Raw genomic sequence first — 16,732 nt, 5'->3', positions numbered from 1 at the left:
CTTCCATCTAGGGAGGCACGTTGGAAACCAGTGTCAAGTGGAAGGTGATATTTGAACGGTGAAATAACTTTAACAAGAGCTAACACATGTTGCTGTATGAGATGTGTGCATTTGCTCTGTGCCATATAGAGCAAGCAGCCTTATCTGTAGAAGGTGATGGAATGTCCACTTAACAGGTTAGGCAACTGAGATTCAGAAAGTCAAATGATAATTGTACAGCTAGTGAGTGATATATATTGGATTGAAAACAAGGATTTTGACTTCAAAATTTGGAAATTTAAGCTCCACACTGTACTACCTTCAAGCAGCAGCAGGAGTAGACAGACGTAATAATCTTTGGCCTTTGACCATTTCTATTTCCTGCTTTTCTAGTGTGCTTCTGTGCACCTATCAGAGATTAACACACTGTTGGGAATATCTGGACCCTTGGGGGCTGGACTACATCTACTCTTTGTCCAGATGAAATAGAGAAATGGGAAACAGCACAGAGCAGTTAATGTCTACCCAACTGTGCTGCTTATTCTTTGATTTGTTTCCTCCTTTTCTTTGCAAGCAGCTACTCTTGTGCTCTGAGAGAGAAGTCCCAAAGATCTTATTTTTCAATGGCTACTGTACATTTTATAGAGTTGTATTCTGCTAGAATATTATGCCCTAGAAATCGACTGAATTTGGCTTCAATGTTAACCTAATTCATCTTTGGATCAGTTCTGTGGAAAAGAGACAAAAATAACCAAAGTCTTCTTGTGACATGAGAGCTTTTGGTTGTCATCTCAGTGGCCCTTAAAGATTTGGGGAGTAGCTTTTGGTCTCTCTCTCTTCTCTCCTCTACCCAGTACTCCCAAAGAAAGAAAAGTGTAGCTCCAACTGAGTTCATTTCTTGCTATTTGTACTTTCAAGGAGACTAGAATCAAAAAAATGTTATGAAGCTGGTTTCATGATTTACTGTGGTAAAGCCTTTTTATGTTGGACTAACAGACAAGAGGAGGACGGGAGAGAGATGATAGAAGTTACCTTTTACAGTTTCTAGATAATTTTAAGATGATAATAATTTTTAAATATATTCTAACACTTTTTGGTAAAGGTATATTTTTAAAAGTCTAATAACACTGCTCTAAATAAACTTACTTAGTCATAGTGCGCATTTTCTCTCTTTCACATTAAGTATGACTGTTTAAATGGGAAAAATATATGCATATATGAGCTCACACAATGACAGTGATATTATTTCATGCTTCTCTCTGCCTATTTAATTATACAAACCATCTCTAGAAACCTGAAATGATTGTGCAGGCAATGCATCATAGCTAAACAAAAATGATGTGGGATTTTAATTCATGTATGTACAAATTGGGGGCAGATTTGGACTAAATGGTAGAGGTGAATGATAACAAAATTCAGTTTTAAGTTTTTTCTCAAACTCTATGACCTTGGATAAATTTCTTTTTATTCTGTATGATGCAGGTAAAAACTGCCCCCTACCTATCTTTTGGAGCTGCTGCAAGATTTATTAAACTAGGGGAAAGAAACCCAAAAACTGTTTAGAGGTCTGATAAGACAGGAGTTACATAAATACAAGGCTGGATTGTTATCTGCAAGAGGTGTATGAAGTTGAATTAACTTTTACAACATCCTTGTGAGTCAAATAGATAATCTTAGGCCTATTTTTACAGATAAGAGGGTTTAAGCCCTTTGGTTAAAGCCACTTCAAATGGGGATATGAGAAGAGACACAATTACTGGATGCAGACCCAGGCCAGTATGTGTTGGCACCTGGAAGTATTTTAAAGAGCGGTGTTTTTGGGGTTTTTGTTTGTTTGTTTTTGTTTTTTGTAAATTCCCATTATCCCCTTCGGTAGATAATGGGAAGAGTCTGCATATTATTTTCCCTCTTTCTTTCTATGGTTCCTCATGTAATTGATCTGAAATGCAAGACACCTTTTCTCAATGGTATCCAAGGGGAGCCAAGTATTTTGAGAGCTATTAAAAGACATTGTTCTAATGATGAAGCATATAATGTGATTTAGTGCAGCTGAAGCCAAGTTATCCGCTAGATATGGAGGGACCTAGGGAAAGGGGAAGACAGGAAACCAGTGTGACAGCTCCTGTGACTCCTGCAGTAAGGTTGTATCTGTAGTGAATACACCACTGTCTTTAACATTAACCCCCATGCCCACTGAGTAGAAGCAAGTATAAATTGGAGAATACAAATTTCACCTTCAACCTAAACAACTTGTTTCCAAAATTGCTTGTTTAACATTATTAGAAATTATTCAAAGTGCTAATTGTAGTGCCTGGAACATAATAAATCATCAATAAACATATTTTTTTATTAGTTGGATTTGGAGAAAAAGTAGTATTGCATAAAGTCAAGAACACATTAGGAATAAGATGCCTGTATTGAAGCCTTCCTCTTTCCCTAAATGGCTGTGTGACTCCGTGTAGTTGTATAAAGGGATCTATGAAGTGGGAACAATTATAGTACTTAGCTGAGATGAGTTTTGTAAAAATGAATGAATGAGCTGATACATATAAAATCCTCAGCATGATTTCTGGCACACACACATATCTTATTGACAAAGTGATAATATTGGAAGTTGTACAGATAGGGCTACTATATCCGTGTGGCTCAGCCAGCCAATCATTATTTATTGAGTACTCTCAATGAGCCAGGCACTGAAGGAGGCACTGGGGAAAGAAGAAATGTATCAGGGAGATGCAATCCATACCTACATGTGGTATTCTGGGGAATTTTAGCAAAAAAACACTCAAATAAAATAACTGAAGACTACTATATATGCTAAGAAGAAACTAATAGGGGGATGATATGGAAAGTGTGAAAGGAAATTCTTCTTGGCTGGGGAGTCAGGGAAAGCCTCTCCAAGGAAGCACAATTAAAGTGAGGAAGTCAGCCATGTGAAGTAGGTGTGGTCGTGGGCATTCCAGGCAGGTGGAACAGCATATGCAAAGTTGAATGAGTTGGAAAAAATCTTGGCACATTGGAGGAGGTGATGCCCAGAGTGGCTGGAGCATATGGGTAATGGGGGGGTTGGGGGGTGGCCGGGTGGGCGGGGAGAGCTGCCAAATGTGGTTGAAGAAAGCAGCACTCACCTCTTTCAGGCCTAATTGGCCATGCAAGGATCACATGTGGGTTTTATTCTGTTTGCAGCAAGTCAGTGAAGAGTTTTAAATAGAGGCAAAGAACAATAGTTTTTGTTTTATTTTGTTTTGTTTTACATTTCAAAGACCCCTTTTGCTGCTTTGCAGGGCAAGGCATCTAAACTTTTCTGACCATGCAACACCAATCAGCACTTGGCTCCGAAATGTTCATATTCTTCCTCTGTCTCTCCTCTCTGTGTATAGTTAGATAGATGGAAGCGTGCATATATATGTTAATTGGTAATTAAATATTAATGAGGCTATTTTCTTCCTGCACACAACGAATTACCTTGTGATACAATTTGGGTGCTTATACCCCACTTTGGAGATGACTAATGAAGGGACAAGATGGAGCAGAGCAGTTGTGGAAGGGGGAGAGCAGTCAGGAGGCCGTTATGCTCGCCCAGGTGAGAAATGACGACCACAGACTAGGTGGTGGCCTGTTTTTCATGTGCACAATAAAAAGAGTCCTTATTGGAATTACAAACCTATGCTCTCTACTGGCATCTGATAGCAACTGTTTTCCTAACAAATAACCCATTCTTAATGCACTGCATTAATAAAATCTGTCGGGTTGCTTAGTGAGTTGCTGGATAAGAAACACCTTGAAATAGGCTAGCCCACTTTCTCCCATGATTAGCCCAATTCTTGAAGTCTTCTGGAAAAAAAAAAAGTGGCTTAGGGAATTACTGGTACTTTCCTTTTCTGCTTGTTGACTAAAGATCAGAGACATAAGAAATAAAATGAACTTATACAGAAAATGTTCTTGGAGCCAATTTCACCCATATCTGTGTCACCTTTTTGTCAAATGAATAATTAGAGTCAGGCATTTAAAAAGAGCCTGCCCTCTATGAATTCTCAGCAAATGGATTCCAAATGATTTCATTTTAAAGGGATTATTGTAATCAGTCTGTTTGAAAAGATGGGAGTTGAAATTTTTGGGAAGGAAAAATCAGCTCTTTCTACCAGTTCTTCAGGAATAACTGTATTTTGAAATCAAAACAATCTAAATTTTGGTAGGGCAATAATAGACTACCAGAAAATTCTCATTCACTAATTTCTTTTTTCCATTTTGCTTTTTCCAGTCCTATATTTAGATGGGAATTTATTTGGGTTCTGACTTTCTAATCTGGTTTTCCTCTCTTGGAGGAATTCTCCCACACTCATCCATATTGGAAAGGAGGTTAGCAGGGCATAGAAAGAAGGCATTAAGTAAACAATCCTGCAAAGCTCTGAAAACCTTTCTCAGGAGAGGAAAACAGCTGCCCTGGGTTTTAACAAACATTGCATTTTGGGAAGAGGGAGGACCTCTGGCTCTCCTCTGCATCTAGAAGCCTGCCAGGCAGTGTTCCTTTTGTAGGAGGATCCAGGCTTGGGGAGTTAAGGTGCTTTTGCAAGAGTAGTCTGTGTCTCCCTTACAAACAGGTCACATTCTTTGATTTCAAGTCCTCACATTTAATGGCTAAGAAGTCTGTCCCCTTCATTTGCATATTTCTCAGATTGGTGATAAGAGCTATGATTTCAGTTATTTTTTGGGTAACACTGCTCTGGGTTGGATTGATTTAAAAGAAATTCCTCTTGGACAGTATCAAAAAGGATATCATTAATTGAAGAATAATTACTGTTACTTTTAACTTGGTCCCATCACAACGTCACAATTCAGATTTTTCAGTGAGGTTTCTTTTGCAAGTGTGAAAATGAACAAAAAATGTAATTAGAAACTGAAAATTGTATTATTTTTCCTGGCGTTCATTTATTTCATCAGTAAATATGCATCGAAGACTTTAATAGCTACCACATGATAAGAAAAGTGTTATTAAGCACATGAAGACTACAAAGAAATCTGAAGGTATTTCAACCCTTAGAAGCAAACTTTCCATTTGAAAAAGGCTTGGATTTTGAGAAATTCTTTGTAATTTTCAAAGCCCATTCACCTGCTATAAATCTTCATCTGAACTTTTGAACAGTAGCAGGGGAGCTGGGCTGGGCAGACATTATAATCATACAATTATAGAATTTTAGGAGTGGAAAGGATTTTAAAGGTCATCTAATGCAACCGCTTAATTTTAAAGTGTAGGAAGCTGAGAGATTGCCACTTTGTCTGAGGCCCCACAGCAAACTAGTGGCAGAACATCCGGCAAAGCCTGGAAGTTTGCTGGTAAGGATCTCCAGGCATGTGCTAGTAGCTCTGGGCTGGGCACCAACGACACAGGATAAATATAATACCATGCCTCTTTTCCTGTATCTGTTTGCATACAGACATAGAATAGTTTCACAACAGGTATTTATTGCATTAATGACGGACAGATTTCCTACCGAGTAGGACAGTGGGGCGAGCACCGAGGATAAAAATGGCAAAAAGAATAAACTGGTCACTTCTTCCAAGTTGCTCGCAATTCCTGTCCTCAGTGAGTTTGTGGTCTCTTAGGGAAGCCAAGATATATGCCCACAAAATGCAGGAAGATTGGCTTCAAATACAGTGAGCGCTATAGGGGGTCCGGAAAGCTATCTAAGCGTAATAATTGATGGAAAAATCCCCCTAACCACACGCGCGCGCGCACACACACACACACACACCACACCACAGGATCATTTAATTACATCATTCTCTGCTGTTGCCTTCCCGGGATCTCCCCCAGGCTGAGACACGCAGGCTCTGCTCAAGCTGAGGTCAAGACGCCAACTCACGGAGACTAAGGAGGCAAGGACCAGAAGCCCACCTAGCCTTAACATCTAAACTGGAGGAGCCCGGGGGTGGGGGTGTGGGGGGAGGAAAAGGCAGCCGAGACTGACAGAAACAATAAAACAGGAATAGGAAGTCCCCAACACAGCGAGCGCTCCGCGAGCCCCGGCTGGCCGCCCCCACGGGAGGGGCGTGCGGGCTCAGCGCGGAGACGGGAGACCGCGGCCGCGGGGGCGCCGAGTGAGCGGCGGCTGCGGCAGCGCCCGCGAGCCCGAGGGGAGGGTGGGCGACGCATCCAGTCCCCGCAGCCACCCGCGCGGCGCAGCTCGGCAGCGGGACGCGGCGCCCGGAGCCCCGGCAGCGCCCTCCTCCCTCCCCCCGCGCGTCGCCCGCCAGCGCGCCAGCGCCCGCTCCGCCCGTGACTTCAGTCGAGCTCCACCCCCGCGTGGCGGCGGCTCGTTCGGTCCGAAGCCGTGCTCGGCACCAGCCCAGCCTGGGCAAGCGGCCGCCACCTGCCCGGCGCCGCCTCCGCCCGCCCCCTCCGCGGCCCAACTTGGATGGAGTTGGGGTCCTGAGCGCCCGCCCCTCCACGGCCCGCCGGCGGAGAGCCCCGCGCCGCCGCCTCCGCTCCGGCCCCCTCTCCGCTGCTCTCCGCTCCCGCGATGGGAAAAGTTGGCGCCGGCGGCGGCTCCCCAGCCGGGCTGAGCGCACTCCTCGCCGGCGCGGGGCTCTTGGTCCTCTGCGTCCCGGGCGCCTGCTGCGGCGGCTCCTGCTGCCCCCAGCTGCCCCCCGGCTCGGCCCCAGGCTGGGCTGCCACGCCGGGGGGCTTCGTTGGCCGGGGACCGCGAGGCAGAGCTGCTGCCACACCCCTGCCCCTCCTTGGGCGCCCGCTGTTCGCGGTGGCCCCCGGAGACCGAGCGCTGTCCCTGGAGCGGGCCCCGGGCACCGCGGCGTTCGTGGCGATGGCCCCACGCGCTGGCCGGCGGAGACGGAGTGAAGCGGAACCGGGGAAGGCAGACCGCGGAGAGGGCGCGAGCCGGAGCCCCCGGGGAATGCTAAGGGACGGAGGGCAGCCGGGGCCTGGGACTCTGGAGCGGGACCCGGACAAAGCCACTCGCTTCCGGATGGAGGAGCTGAGGCTGACCAGCACCACGTTCGCGCTGACGGGCGACTCAGCACACAACCAAGCCATGGTCCACTGGTCCGGCCACAACAGCAGCGTGAGTAGAGGGGGCCTGAGGGCAAGGGGTGACGGGGGAAAGGGTTAAAAGCAGGCTGTGTGATCTGATGGAGAATTTGGAGAAATGGGGTTTCTGCACTTGAGGGATGCTGCAAACTAAAGTCTTCCCTGCCCACCTCCCCTAGGAGTTAATGTCACCCATCAGGAGACCCACGACACCATCAGAGTCCTCTCAACCCTCACCCCCCCCCCCCCGCCCCCAAGCTTCAAACAGGGCAGGCAGATACCTGTTTCCTGGTCTTATGGGTGTAGTAACAGAGCTGAAGACCCAGGCAAACAGAGGGGGTTAATGCGGAGGTGAATGGGTTAAATTCCCAGGCAGGATGACATTGTTTTAAGTGACTTTCTCTTTACTTGCAAGACTCAGGGTGAGCACAAGTCAGATCAAGAAGACTTTATTCGTAAGCTTTTTATTTTTCTGCAAAGCTCCTAACCCCCCCTTCCTCACAAGGGAAGAGATACGTAGTGGAAACTAAGGTGCCCTTAATGTATTCTCTGTTTCTGGGGACCAAGTGGATGCAAGTTTCAGGACAGGAACTCTCTAGCATCTTCTAACAGCACCAGCCAGTGTGTTTTGAGAGCTGGGGCTTTCCAGCCTGTGAATGAGTGGTTGTTCTCCCCGCATGATCAGTCCCAGGAAGATCAGATATATCCCAGTGACAACAACCCCCTGTTCTTCCCCATTGCCTGACCTCCTCTAGAGAAGCTCACAAATAAAGACTCAGCCCTCCCTTTAGGAAGGGACCAGGGGGATTGCTGGATTCCAGAAGAGTGACACCAGGGAGAGTGGGTACAGTCCAGGACCTTTGGCCACGTCAGGGAAGGTTTTAGATTTTTGGAAAAGCCTGCACGTTCTGAATCTAGGGTAGCTATTCCAGCTTAAACTGCACCTGGGAAACTTCAATGAGCTGAAATAGTAAAGAACTAGCTTTGATGGGAAGAACTGAAGATGATTTAAAAGTGTGGAAAGTTCTCTAGGCTGCCATGAAGCAGAAAAGAACACAAAAACCAAGGATGAGTAAAACGAGAAAAAAAATCAAAGTTTCAGCTTCCATCAGGTTATTGAGATTGTAGTGTTTGTAATATGCACAGTCTGTGCAGCCTGGTACCTTTCAAAATGTTTTCAGTTGTGATGTCATTGCCAGAAATCTTCCCAGAAAACTTCCCACTTCAGTGAGTTGTGCTCATTGTCAGCTTTTTAATGAAAGTTGTGAACATTTGAAAATAATAGTCTGTCATTATGGGTTCCTTGAGTATATAGATATAAACTGTATTAAGGCAAATCCTGACCAACAATATTTTGTATTTGTGTCTCTGTCCTGGGAGCACCAGCAAGGTTTTCCCTACAATTCAGCTCTCATGACTGAGGCCATGGTTTTCTATAGTTCTCAGGAAAGGTTTAATCAAATAATTGAAGCTGAAATTCTTTCCGTTAAAGTTCTGGAGACCCTTGCCCTCATTTCTTACCTTAACTATCATATCTTTCATATCATAACCACTAAAATTCATCCCCCAATTTGAACTTGAATCTTCTTAAACTGATTGAATAACTTTCACACTGCTTTAAATGATTAACTCAAAGCTCTGGCTTTAAGGGGAGATTTTCAACACATCAAACATATTACATCTTGTTGAATCAAGAAGTGGAGGACATTGGACTCAAAATATTTCTGGCTTTTAATGTAATTCAAGCTGTAAAATATCACTCACCCATTAGACCTCTACTTTAGTTCATCTCTTGAAAGATCTTGGAGAGAGCTGGAAAAAGAGAGTACATCTTTGGCAAATTTTAAACTCCATTTAAGAAATGGCGCCAAGCACTGCCAGCCTTTTTCTTTTTCTTTCTTTTTTTTTTTTTAATGATGCTTATAAGCACAGTAGGGCTTATGAGGGTCAGGGCTTGGACAGCCAACATGCAGGGAAATCTGAGATAATGTAGGAAATCAAGGTGGTGCACATTAAAGACTTGAGCCCTCAAACCCTGTTGCTAATGAGATTTCTACCCTTTGAAGTTTTTAACTCTGCAAGGAACCCCTCTGCTCCCCATCCCTGCCTTTTTACACACAAATTACAGGTTTTTTAGTGTGTGTGTGTGTGTGTGTGTGTGTGTGTGTATTATATATAGAGAGAGAAAGGGAGAGCAATCGTCTTTATCCAGGTCCCACAAAACAAAGCTGGCCCAGAGTCATAGGAGAGACAAAGTTTAAAAAACAAACAAAAAATAAATAAATGAAGGAAGGCATAAAAAAAAAAAACTTTTCTGGGCGACTTTGTCATGTAAAAAGCAGTGTGGAGACTTGGGTTCTAATGCTGGTTTATTTGTGGTTTGCTCTTGGCAAGTCGATTGCACGGTGAGTGTGAATTTCCTCATCCCTAAAATGGGGGCAACGCCAGCTCATTACGTGCCAGGTTACACATGAGCGGGTTGTGACTGTCGAGGACTACACCTGTTTGGAACTCTCAACTCACAGCCCTTCATTTCTTCCCAGAGGAAACAAATACACTAATTTAAACTGGAGGGTGACATTGGGCAGCTCTCATTTTCTTCACGGTTAGGTGTCAGCCCCCTCCCTTAAGCCCGCCCCCCACCCGCTCAGGGCCACAGGCAATACACATCCTCTGAATCTGTCTGACCTATAGCTAAAAGCCTTTGCTAACTAGGGTTTCTGATCACAATAACCCCTGCCTTAAAGGTGTAAATGTGTGGTAATTATAGGCTGCCTGTCAAACTTGTGAGGAATTCTGGATGTTTCTCTCGCCTCCTTCCCTTCTTCCTGCCCCCTCGCTGTTGGACTTGTGCAGTTGTGTAAAGACATGACTGTTTTGCCTCATCCGTGGGAGTGATGTGATTCCTCTCCACTGCCGTCTAGCTTGATGGAAAGTGTTGCTGGAGTTGGTGGAACACCTGGGGGGATCTTTTGGCATGAAAGGTGCTGGGGATGAATCATTTGTCATGAGCTTGGTGTCTTAAGCAAGAACATATTGTTCCTACCCTACTCATCCTAGGCATGCTGTGCCCTGATCTAAATTTATACAGTAATCCTTAGTTTGTTAAAATATATATTTGTCTGTATATGTATGTGTGATGAAGCGTGTATTTATTCCTTATTTCCAAGAAATTTCAAAGTGCTACACTTATTAATCCTTATAAAAATCCTTGTTAGGTAATATGTGAATGGCAAGTGTTAATATCTATTTTTCATATTTTAATGCTGGAGTCAACTTGGATATTTCAGCCTAGTGCCTTGTCCTTTTCTCACTGGAAATAGTGTTAGAAGGTTTGTTAACAGAGGCTTTCACTTACATTTTGCCGTTCTGATACTTTAATGCTGCATTTGTCATAGATCATGATGGTCTGGTTGATTTCCATGTACCTCCTTGCCTTTAGCTGTTCCAGGACTTGACATTTACCACGGAACCTTAGTGAATACACCGAATCCCAACTTGGGTCAGGTTTTGGGTAGATGTCTTCTCTTCCATCACCTCACTTAATTTTCACAGACCTGCTATGAGGAGATATTCTTATTCTCATTACATAGAGAAGAAAAACCAAGGCTCTAGAAAGCTGAATGAATTGCTAAGATGTTACAGAAGGTCAGTGTCAAATAGGGGCTGGAACCCTGAGTAAGCCGATTTCCCAACCTCACAGAATGGCTGGTCTTAAAGACTTTAAGGTAGAACAGAAAAACTCAGGCCTTTTGGAGTCAGAATTTTAAATCATCCTATCTTGGGGTGGATTTCAGATGATGGTGGAGGAAGGCACAGTCCTAGCTGTAAGCTCCATCTGTAGAAAAGCAAGGACTTTAACAGGTGCCTGTCACATTGCACTCTTTACCTTAAGTAGTGATTTGCTTGTTCTCTTATCCGCCTACCTCTTCGTCTTTAGTGAGACATGGAATCTGCACCTGGTGATTCATTGAGCACGAGGTAACCTGCCATCATTCAGCTCTCAGATCTAGTGTTCTTCAGGAACAGATTCCTTTTCGAAGTTACTTCTAAATCTGATTTATAAGAGGTTGCACGTAAACACTTGATTTGATTGTACATTTAGACATATTTTTTGGCTTGTTTTTAAAGTAAAATGATAAAGGGTTTTAGCTCTCTCTAACAAGCCCACGTAATTCCTTCTCTGATCGGTGCTTTGTGCTGTTAGTGAATGTTAATGTGGTGTGACACGGGAGGCAGGGGGTTTGGAAGCAGAGAGATTTGAGTTTGAGTGTTAGGTCTCCTGCCTTACCACACTTTGCCTTGAACAAGACACTTAAATTCTTTGAACTTCGCCTTCCTCAACTAAAATATGGGGATAGTACAGCTTTTGCAGGCTTTTTTCCTGAACAGTTGATATCATGTATATGAAGTTGCTGATACATAGTAAGTGCTCAACAAATGCTACTTGTTCTTTTAGTTTAATAAATAATTCTTCAGTGGTGGATAAGAATGCTGAGTTATAGTCCCGACTGTGTACACAAACTAGATATGTAGTCATAATGTGTCCTATGTGGCCTCAATTTCATCCTCTGTAAAATGATGCAGATAGACTAGAATGCCATGGAAATCTCTTACAGGTTGGCAGTAGCTTAATAGTTTGTTCAGCCTGCATGTATTGTGCACCTACTACATTTAAGTGTACTAGGAGTGTTGGGGACACACGAGTGGCAAAATGACCTGTACCCTTGACCTGTAAGCAGCAAGCCTTTTGTTCCACATGATTCCTCCTTTTTCCATGGTTAATATGTGTATCCATTCATAGGAAATCAAAACATCTGAGATACAAGCAGGCATTCATTTCAATGTTGACTTGCAGCAAAATCTAATTTATTATGTTTTTTTTGTGTCACATCTTCTCATTAAGGAACTTTGTATCTTTGGACAACGAAATTGCTTCATATGAGATTGGGAATTTAGTTTCCCCTAATATATTCAATGGGGTTTTCTAGAGGAAAATGACATAAATGTTGACTTTGGGAACTCTATCCACATCTTTTTATGGAGGGACCCCAGAAACTCCTAGACTAAGGCACAAAACCTGATGGAATTGTTTATTTAATAATTCTTTAATGATTTATCTAAGAGAATAAAAATTGCTCACCTCCAAGGAGAGATTGCCATGTGGCAGCATTGTGCTAAGAAACTTGCACAAATTGTCGTATTGACTTTTAATTCTACAAATATATATTGAGTCCTAACATTTGTTAGACACTTCTAATACAGATATATGTGCAGCGATACCCAAAGGTGGGAGTAATTATTCCCTGCCCTCAAGGAGCTTTCTGTCTTGTACTTAAAGAGTTCTCTGAAGAGGTAACAGAATCTGAGAACCCACTGAGGGCAGAGGATGCTATCGAGTTCAGAAGAGAATCAGACATCTACTGAGTAGGGTGGCCTTCAAACTTCCTGGTGGAGCAGGTACTTCAAGTGAACCTTGAAATGTAGAGAAAATCTTTATTAAGAGATGGAGGTTATTACAAGGATATTTTGAACTGAATGGATAGCAAGAGTAAAGGTCAAGAGTAGAGATGTAAATATTCCTGTGTGTTCCAATAAATTAGCCTACTTTAAATGTAAACTATGTTTAACTGACGTGTTAATCTTAGAAATCATTTTAAAAATAGGATTTAAGCCAAGATATGCAAATTGATCTTCTAGTGTCTTTGGGTATATTCCAACCCCCCCCAAAAGAAAAGAAAACCTGTGTGGTCACTGAAAGATGCACTCTTTACCTTCGTGAAAGATACGATTGCCTTTGTTTGCACCTTAGATCTCAGCTAGAGTCATCACTGTTTCATTTTTACATAGACATTTTCCACACACAGTTTTCTGTAAAGGCCTTTGTTTTGTTTAAGTCCCTGGTCAGAAATATCACTGGCCAGGCTGCCCAGAGGGTAAATTAATTTGGCTCCTTGCCAGCTTATGTTAAGTCCCTCAACATACGTAAAATATTTGTTCTGTCTTTGTGGATATCTCAATTACCATTCTGTATCTCTGGCTAGAAAGGGTGGAGAATGCATCTGTGTGTCCTAGGGAGGAAACAAGCCAAATGGTGTCAGTGCAGTGGCTAACAGGGATGGCAGGGAATACGTGTGGCACATGGGAGGTGGAGCCGGGCTCCGTGGAGGTGGAGTGGTTACTCTGGAGGGGCATGCACACTCTTTTCCGTGGGGTGGATCGAGTAGTCAAATGGTTGGCAAGAAACAAAGTAGAACCTTACTGTGCAAAGTTCATAAGGAAAGAACAGAGCCTCTTCTAAACCATAAGTAGAGAGAAAAAGGACATGAATGTTCTGTAGGAAATCCTACATGAAATTTTCCCTGTGTCTAAGAGATACTGTGTCTGTTTCTATAGCACTCCTGAATGTTGTTACAGCACTTTAGATCCCTTATAGCCATTTCCTTTGCAGAATGCCTCAGCTTTCAAAGATTGGAACGTTTCTTTCCTTACCTCAGTTGGTTTTCTCCCCACGGGCCCATGAGATAGGAAAGACAAATATCATCTACATTTCTCAGGTAGGGAAATGAAGGCACTGCTATTAAGTAGGTCAGTTAGTGGAAGAAGAGAGTCAACAGTGTTTTGCCACACCATGTGACTGATTCTTGGCTTGGCCCCCTGCTGGCTTTCCACAGGCAAGAGTTAGAACACAGCTACATCCTAGCCCCTTGGTTTATCTGAGGCCTATGCACCTGTGTCCATAATGTTTTCCACTGTGGGAAGAAGTGTGGGTATTGGCCATGGAGATCCTGAGTTCTGTGCTCAGCTATTCTGGGCTTCAGAGTAGGCGGACTCATCAGAAGGCTCATGGCATTGTTTAAACCTTTAAAAGGGGACCTTAAAGACAGATGATGGGGTTTTCTGCAAGCAAGGTCTCTGGCAAAAACCCATTCTCCATATTCCACTGCTAATGGACTTGAGAGGTATGATTACTTACAACTTGGCTAGTTGCAGAAGGAGCTTGAGGGAGAAGAGGGGCATATCCACTTCTTCCTCTCTTTAATTGGCTGATACAGATTAAATGTAGTTTAAAATAATAGTAAGTGTGATCTCAGTCAAGGGAACCTAACGTGTCAACATTTGGGAGCAGCGGTAGTCAAATTGAAGGGTGCCTGTTGATACTGATGGGGTTTATTGGCTCAAAGATTATATAACAGAGTTCTCAGCTATTGCCTTCACTGCTTATTCTGACTTTTGGGGCATGGGTGGGGGAATGGAGCAAAGGGGAGTTCACTGAACACTAGGGATAGCTCTCTATAGCCAGATAAGATATATTGATTGTAACAGAAACCCCTCTTGACAATCATACGAATAACCACCAAATTTGTGAGAAGCTTCCCTGAAAGAACTTTCTAGAGCATCACACTGTTTAACTTCATCTTCCCACCACCGTAATACAAATGAGGTATTATTGTCCTCATTCTAGAGTTGTGGAAGTCAGGGCTTAAAGAACTTGCTTGGGCAAGGTCACCCAGTTAGAAGGTGGCACAGCTGGAATTGGAATTTTGTCCTTTCTGGCTCCAAAGCATTTTCCATTTGATCACGTTGACTCTCTGTAAGGGTTTAGTTCTGAGTTTCTTTAGCAAGAACTTCACAAGTCAGTGCAGAGGGATGGTAGGGGAACTTTTGGCATGAGGACCCCACCTCAGGGTTTTTCCCTATCATATCATCCTGATCAGGGCACTAACCTGATATATTTTACTTAGTAATAATCTGCTTCATGACAGAGCTCAATCAAAGCCTCAAGGGCCATCCGTCCCCTTGAGTGGCTCTCCTGGGGTTATTAAAACGTGTCTTCTTGTTATTCTGGGAGGATGTGTGGGATGTGCTGTTTGGCTTCTCCCTGCTGGCTAATGAACCTTGAGTGAAAGTATGGACAACTTGTACACTTTTTAAAGAAACTGCTAATAAAAATCATGCTATCAGAAGCTACCAACTAATCATGTTGTGCCCTGAAGCCAATGGATTGATGCCTTTAGTCATCTTTCCCTAACCAGAGTAGCAGAGGCTATTGAGACACCGAATTGTGGACCATAGATCCTTCTGCTTCAGGGTCTTTGGGGGAGGGGAGGGGAGTTAAAAGCAATAGGCCTTCCCTTGTCTTAGCACTTCCCAAAATACACTCTTGATAAGAATCATTGGGGAGGAAGGGCTATTTTAGGCATGGTTGTCACCTGCTTAGAAATCTATCTGTATCCGTGTTTACCCTGACGTAGGTTTTGCCAAGTTGACGGGGGAATTCTAAACTGGGCAGCTGTGGGCACCTCGGGCAGCATTTCTTAAAGAGCTTGCCCTCATGGGACCTGCTTTTACATCTGTTGGTGGGGACTAGGAATCTTCATGTTTTACAGACTCCCTTAGGAAGTCTATAAAGCTTGAAAATCATTTTCCTAAGATTCACGTGTGAGTTTGGGGGTCTATGAACCCCTTCCGTTGTCTGTACAACCTTGTGTCAATATGCTTCACTTTTCCCTGTGGTGAGCTGGAGCCCACAGCTTTTTTATCAGCTTCTCCAAGGAAACTGTGACCCCTGTGGGAAAGACCTGGTACAAGGTGCCTTAGGAGAATGAGAGACAGTTACGTGGGACAGTGCAGATTCCCCAGGAAGAAGATGATGCTTTTTTGCCAGATGGTGATGTTTTTTATCGCTGAATATATCCTAGGCAGTTACCTTTCCTGGATGTCCAGACGACCACGGGCAGACCATGTCTTCAGTGGCTGAAAGAGGACATTATTTTAATTAGAACACAATGTTTAGTTATAGGTTTGAGTTCCCACTCCGCTGTGTGCTAGATCCGTGAACTTTATAATTCTGTGCCTTCATTTCCTTAGCTGTAAAATGGAAACGATAACGCTATATTTTTTATATGGTTTCTTACTGGTTAAAGGAGACACTAGATACAAAAGTACTGAAAGTGGCATCTGGCAGATAGCAACCAATCATTGAAGGTTAGCTATTATCATCATTATTGGTGTTATCACTATTTTGTTAGTATTAGTACTAGTATTACTAATGCTCAAGTATGACCTACTAAATGGTGTTTTTAATATGCTGCTCATGATAATACTCTTGTTTCTGCAGTTATGTTTTTCTATTTCAGCTACATTTTCTTGTAATGAGTCCAAGACCCTGTCTTATGCTTTTGTCATCCTTCTCAATGTCTCCAGCTATTTGCACATAATAGTTGTAATAAGTGTCTGGACGTGATTTCCAATGTGTGTGTGTGTGTGTGTGTGTGTGTGTGTGTGTGTGTGTGTGTGTGTTGGTTGGTGTGGGGGCTTCCACACCAACAAGCAAAACTCTGACAACAGGTGGGTGTCCTACAATTCAACTCAGCTTCGGCACTGTGTACCCAGAGGCAGCACCTCAGAGTCCACCAGTGAAGAGCTCAGTCCAACAGGACTGCCACCCCCTCCCAACTTCAGATGCCATTCACAGCCCAGGGTGTCGCCTGTGCTTTTGACCAACTAGCTGTAAATTAGAAGTTCAAATGAATCTCTCCTTAGGTTTGATTAATTTGCTAGAAAAGCTTATAGAACTCAAGAGAAACATTTTACTTACTAAATTTCCGGTTTATTACAAAAGGATATAACTCAGGAATAGCCATATGGAAGAGATGCGTTGAGCAAGATTTGGGGAAAAGGCAGAGCTTCCGTGTTCTCTCTGAG

The 16,732-nt window shown here is 43.4% G+C and overlaps 1 protein-coding gene across 5 annotated transcripts in view; it reads left to right on the top strand.

Annotated features, from left to right (window-relative positions):
* The first annotated feature begins 5,911 nt into the window (after positions 1 to 5,911).
* Positions 5,912 to 16,732, top strand: part of SORCS1 (sortilin related VPS10 domain containing receptor 1) — a 548,833-nt gene continuing 538,012 nt past the window's right edge. For 3 of the 5 annotated variants that reach the window (XM_058697716.1, XM_058697713.1, XM_058697714.1), the window contains exon 1: positions 5,912 to 7,058. In XM_058697716.1, the coding sequence (XP_058553699.1) occupies positions 6,501 to 7,058 (558 nt within the window). In that variant the 5' untranslated portion in view covers positions 5,912 to 6,500. The remainder of the gene's footprint in view (positions 7,059 to 16,732) is intronic. The other 2 variants (XM_058697717.1, XM_058697715.1) reach the window with 1 other exon arrangement.

This window comes from Neofelis nebulosa, chromosome 13 (genome assembly GCF_028018385.1).
Source record: "Neofelis nebulosa isolate mNeoNeb1 chromosome 13, mNeoNeb1.pri, whole genome shotgun sequence".
Taxonomy (NCBI): Eukaryota; Metazoa; Chordata; class Mammalia; order Carnivora; family Felidae; genus Neofelis; species Neofelis nebulosa.
This window is presented reverse-complemented; position numbering and strand designations above follow the sequence as displayed.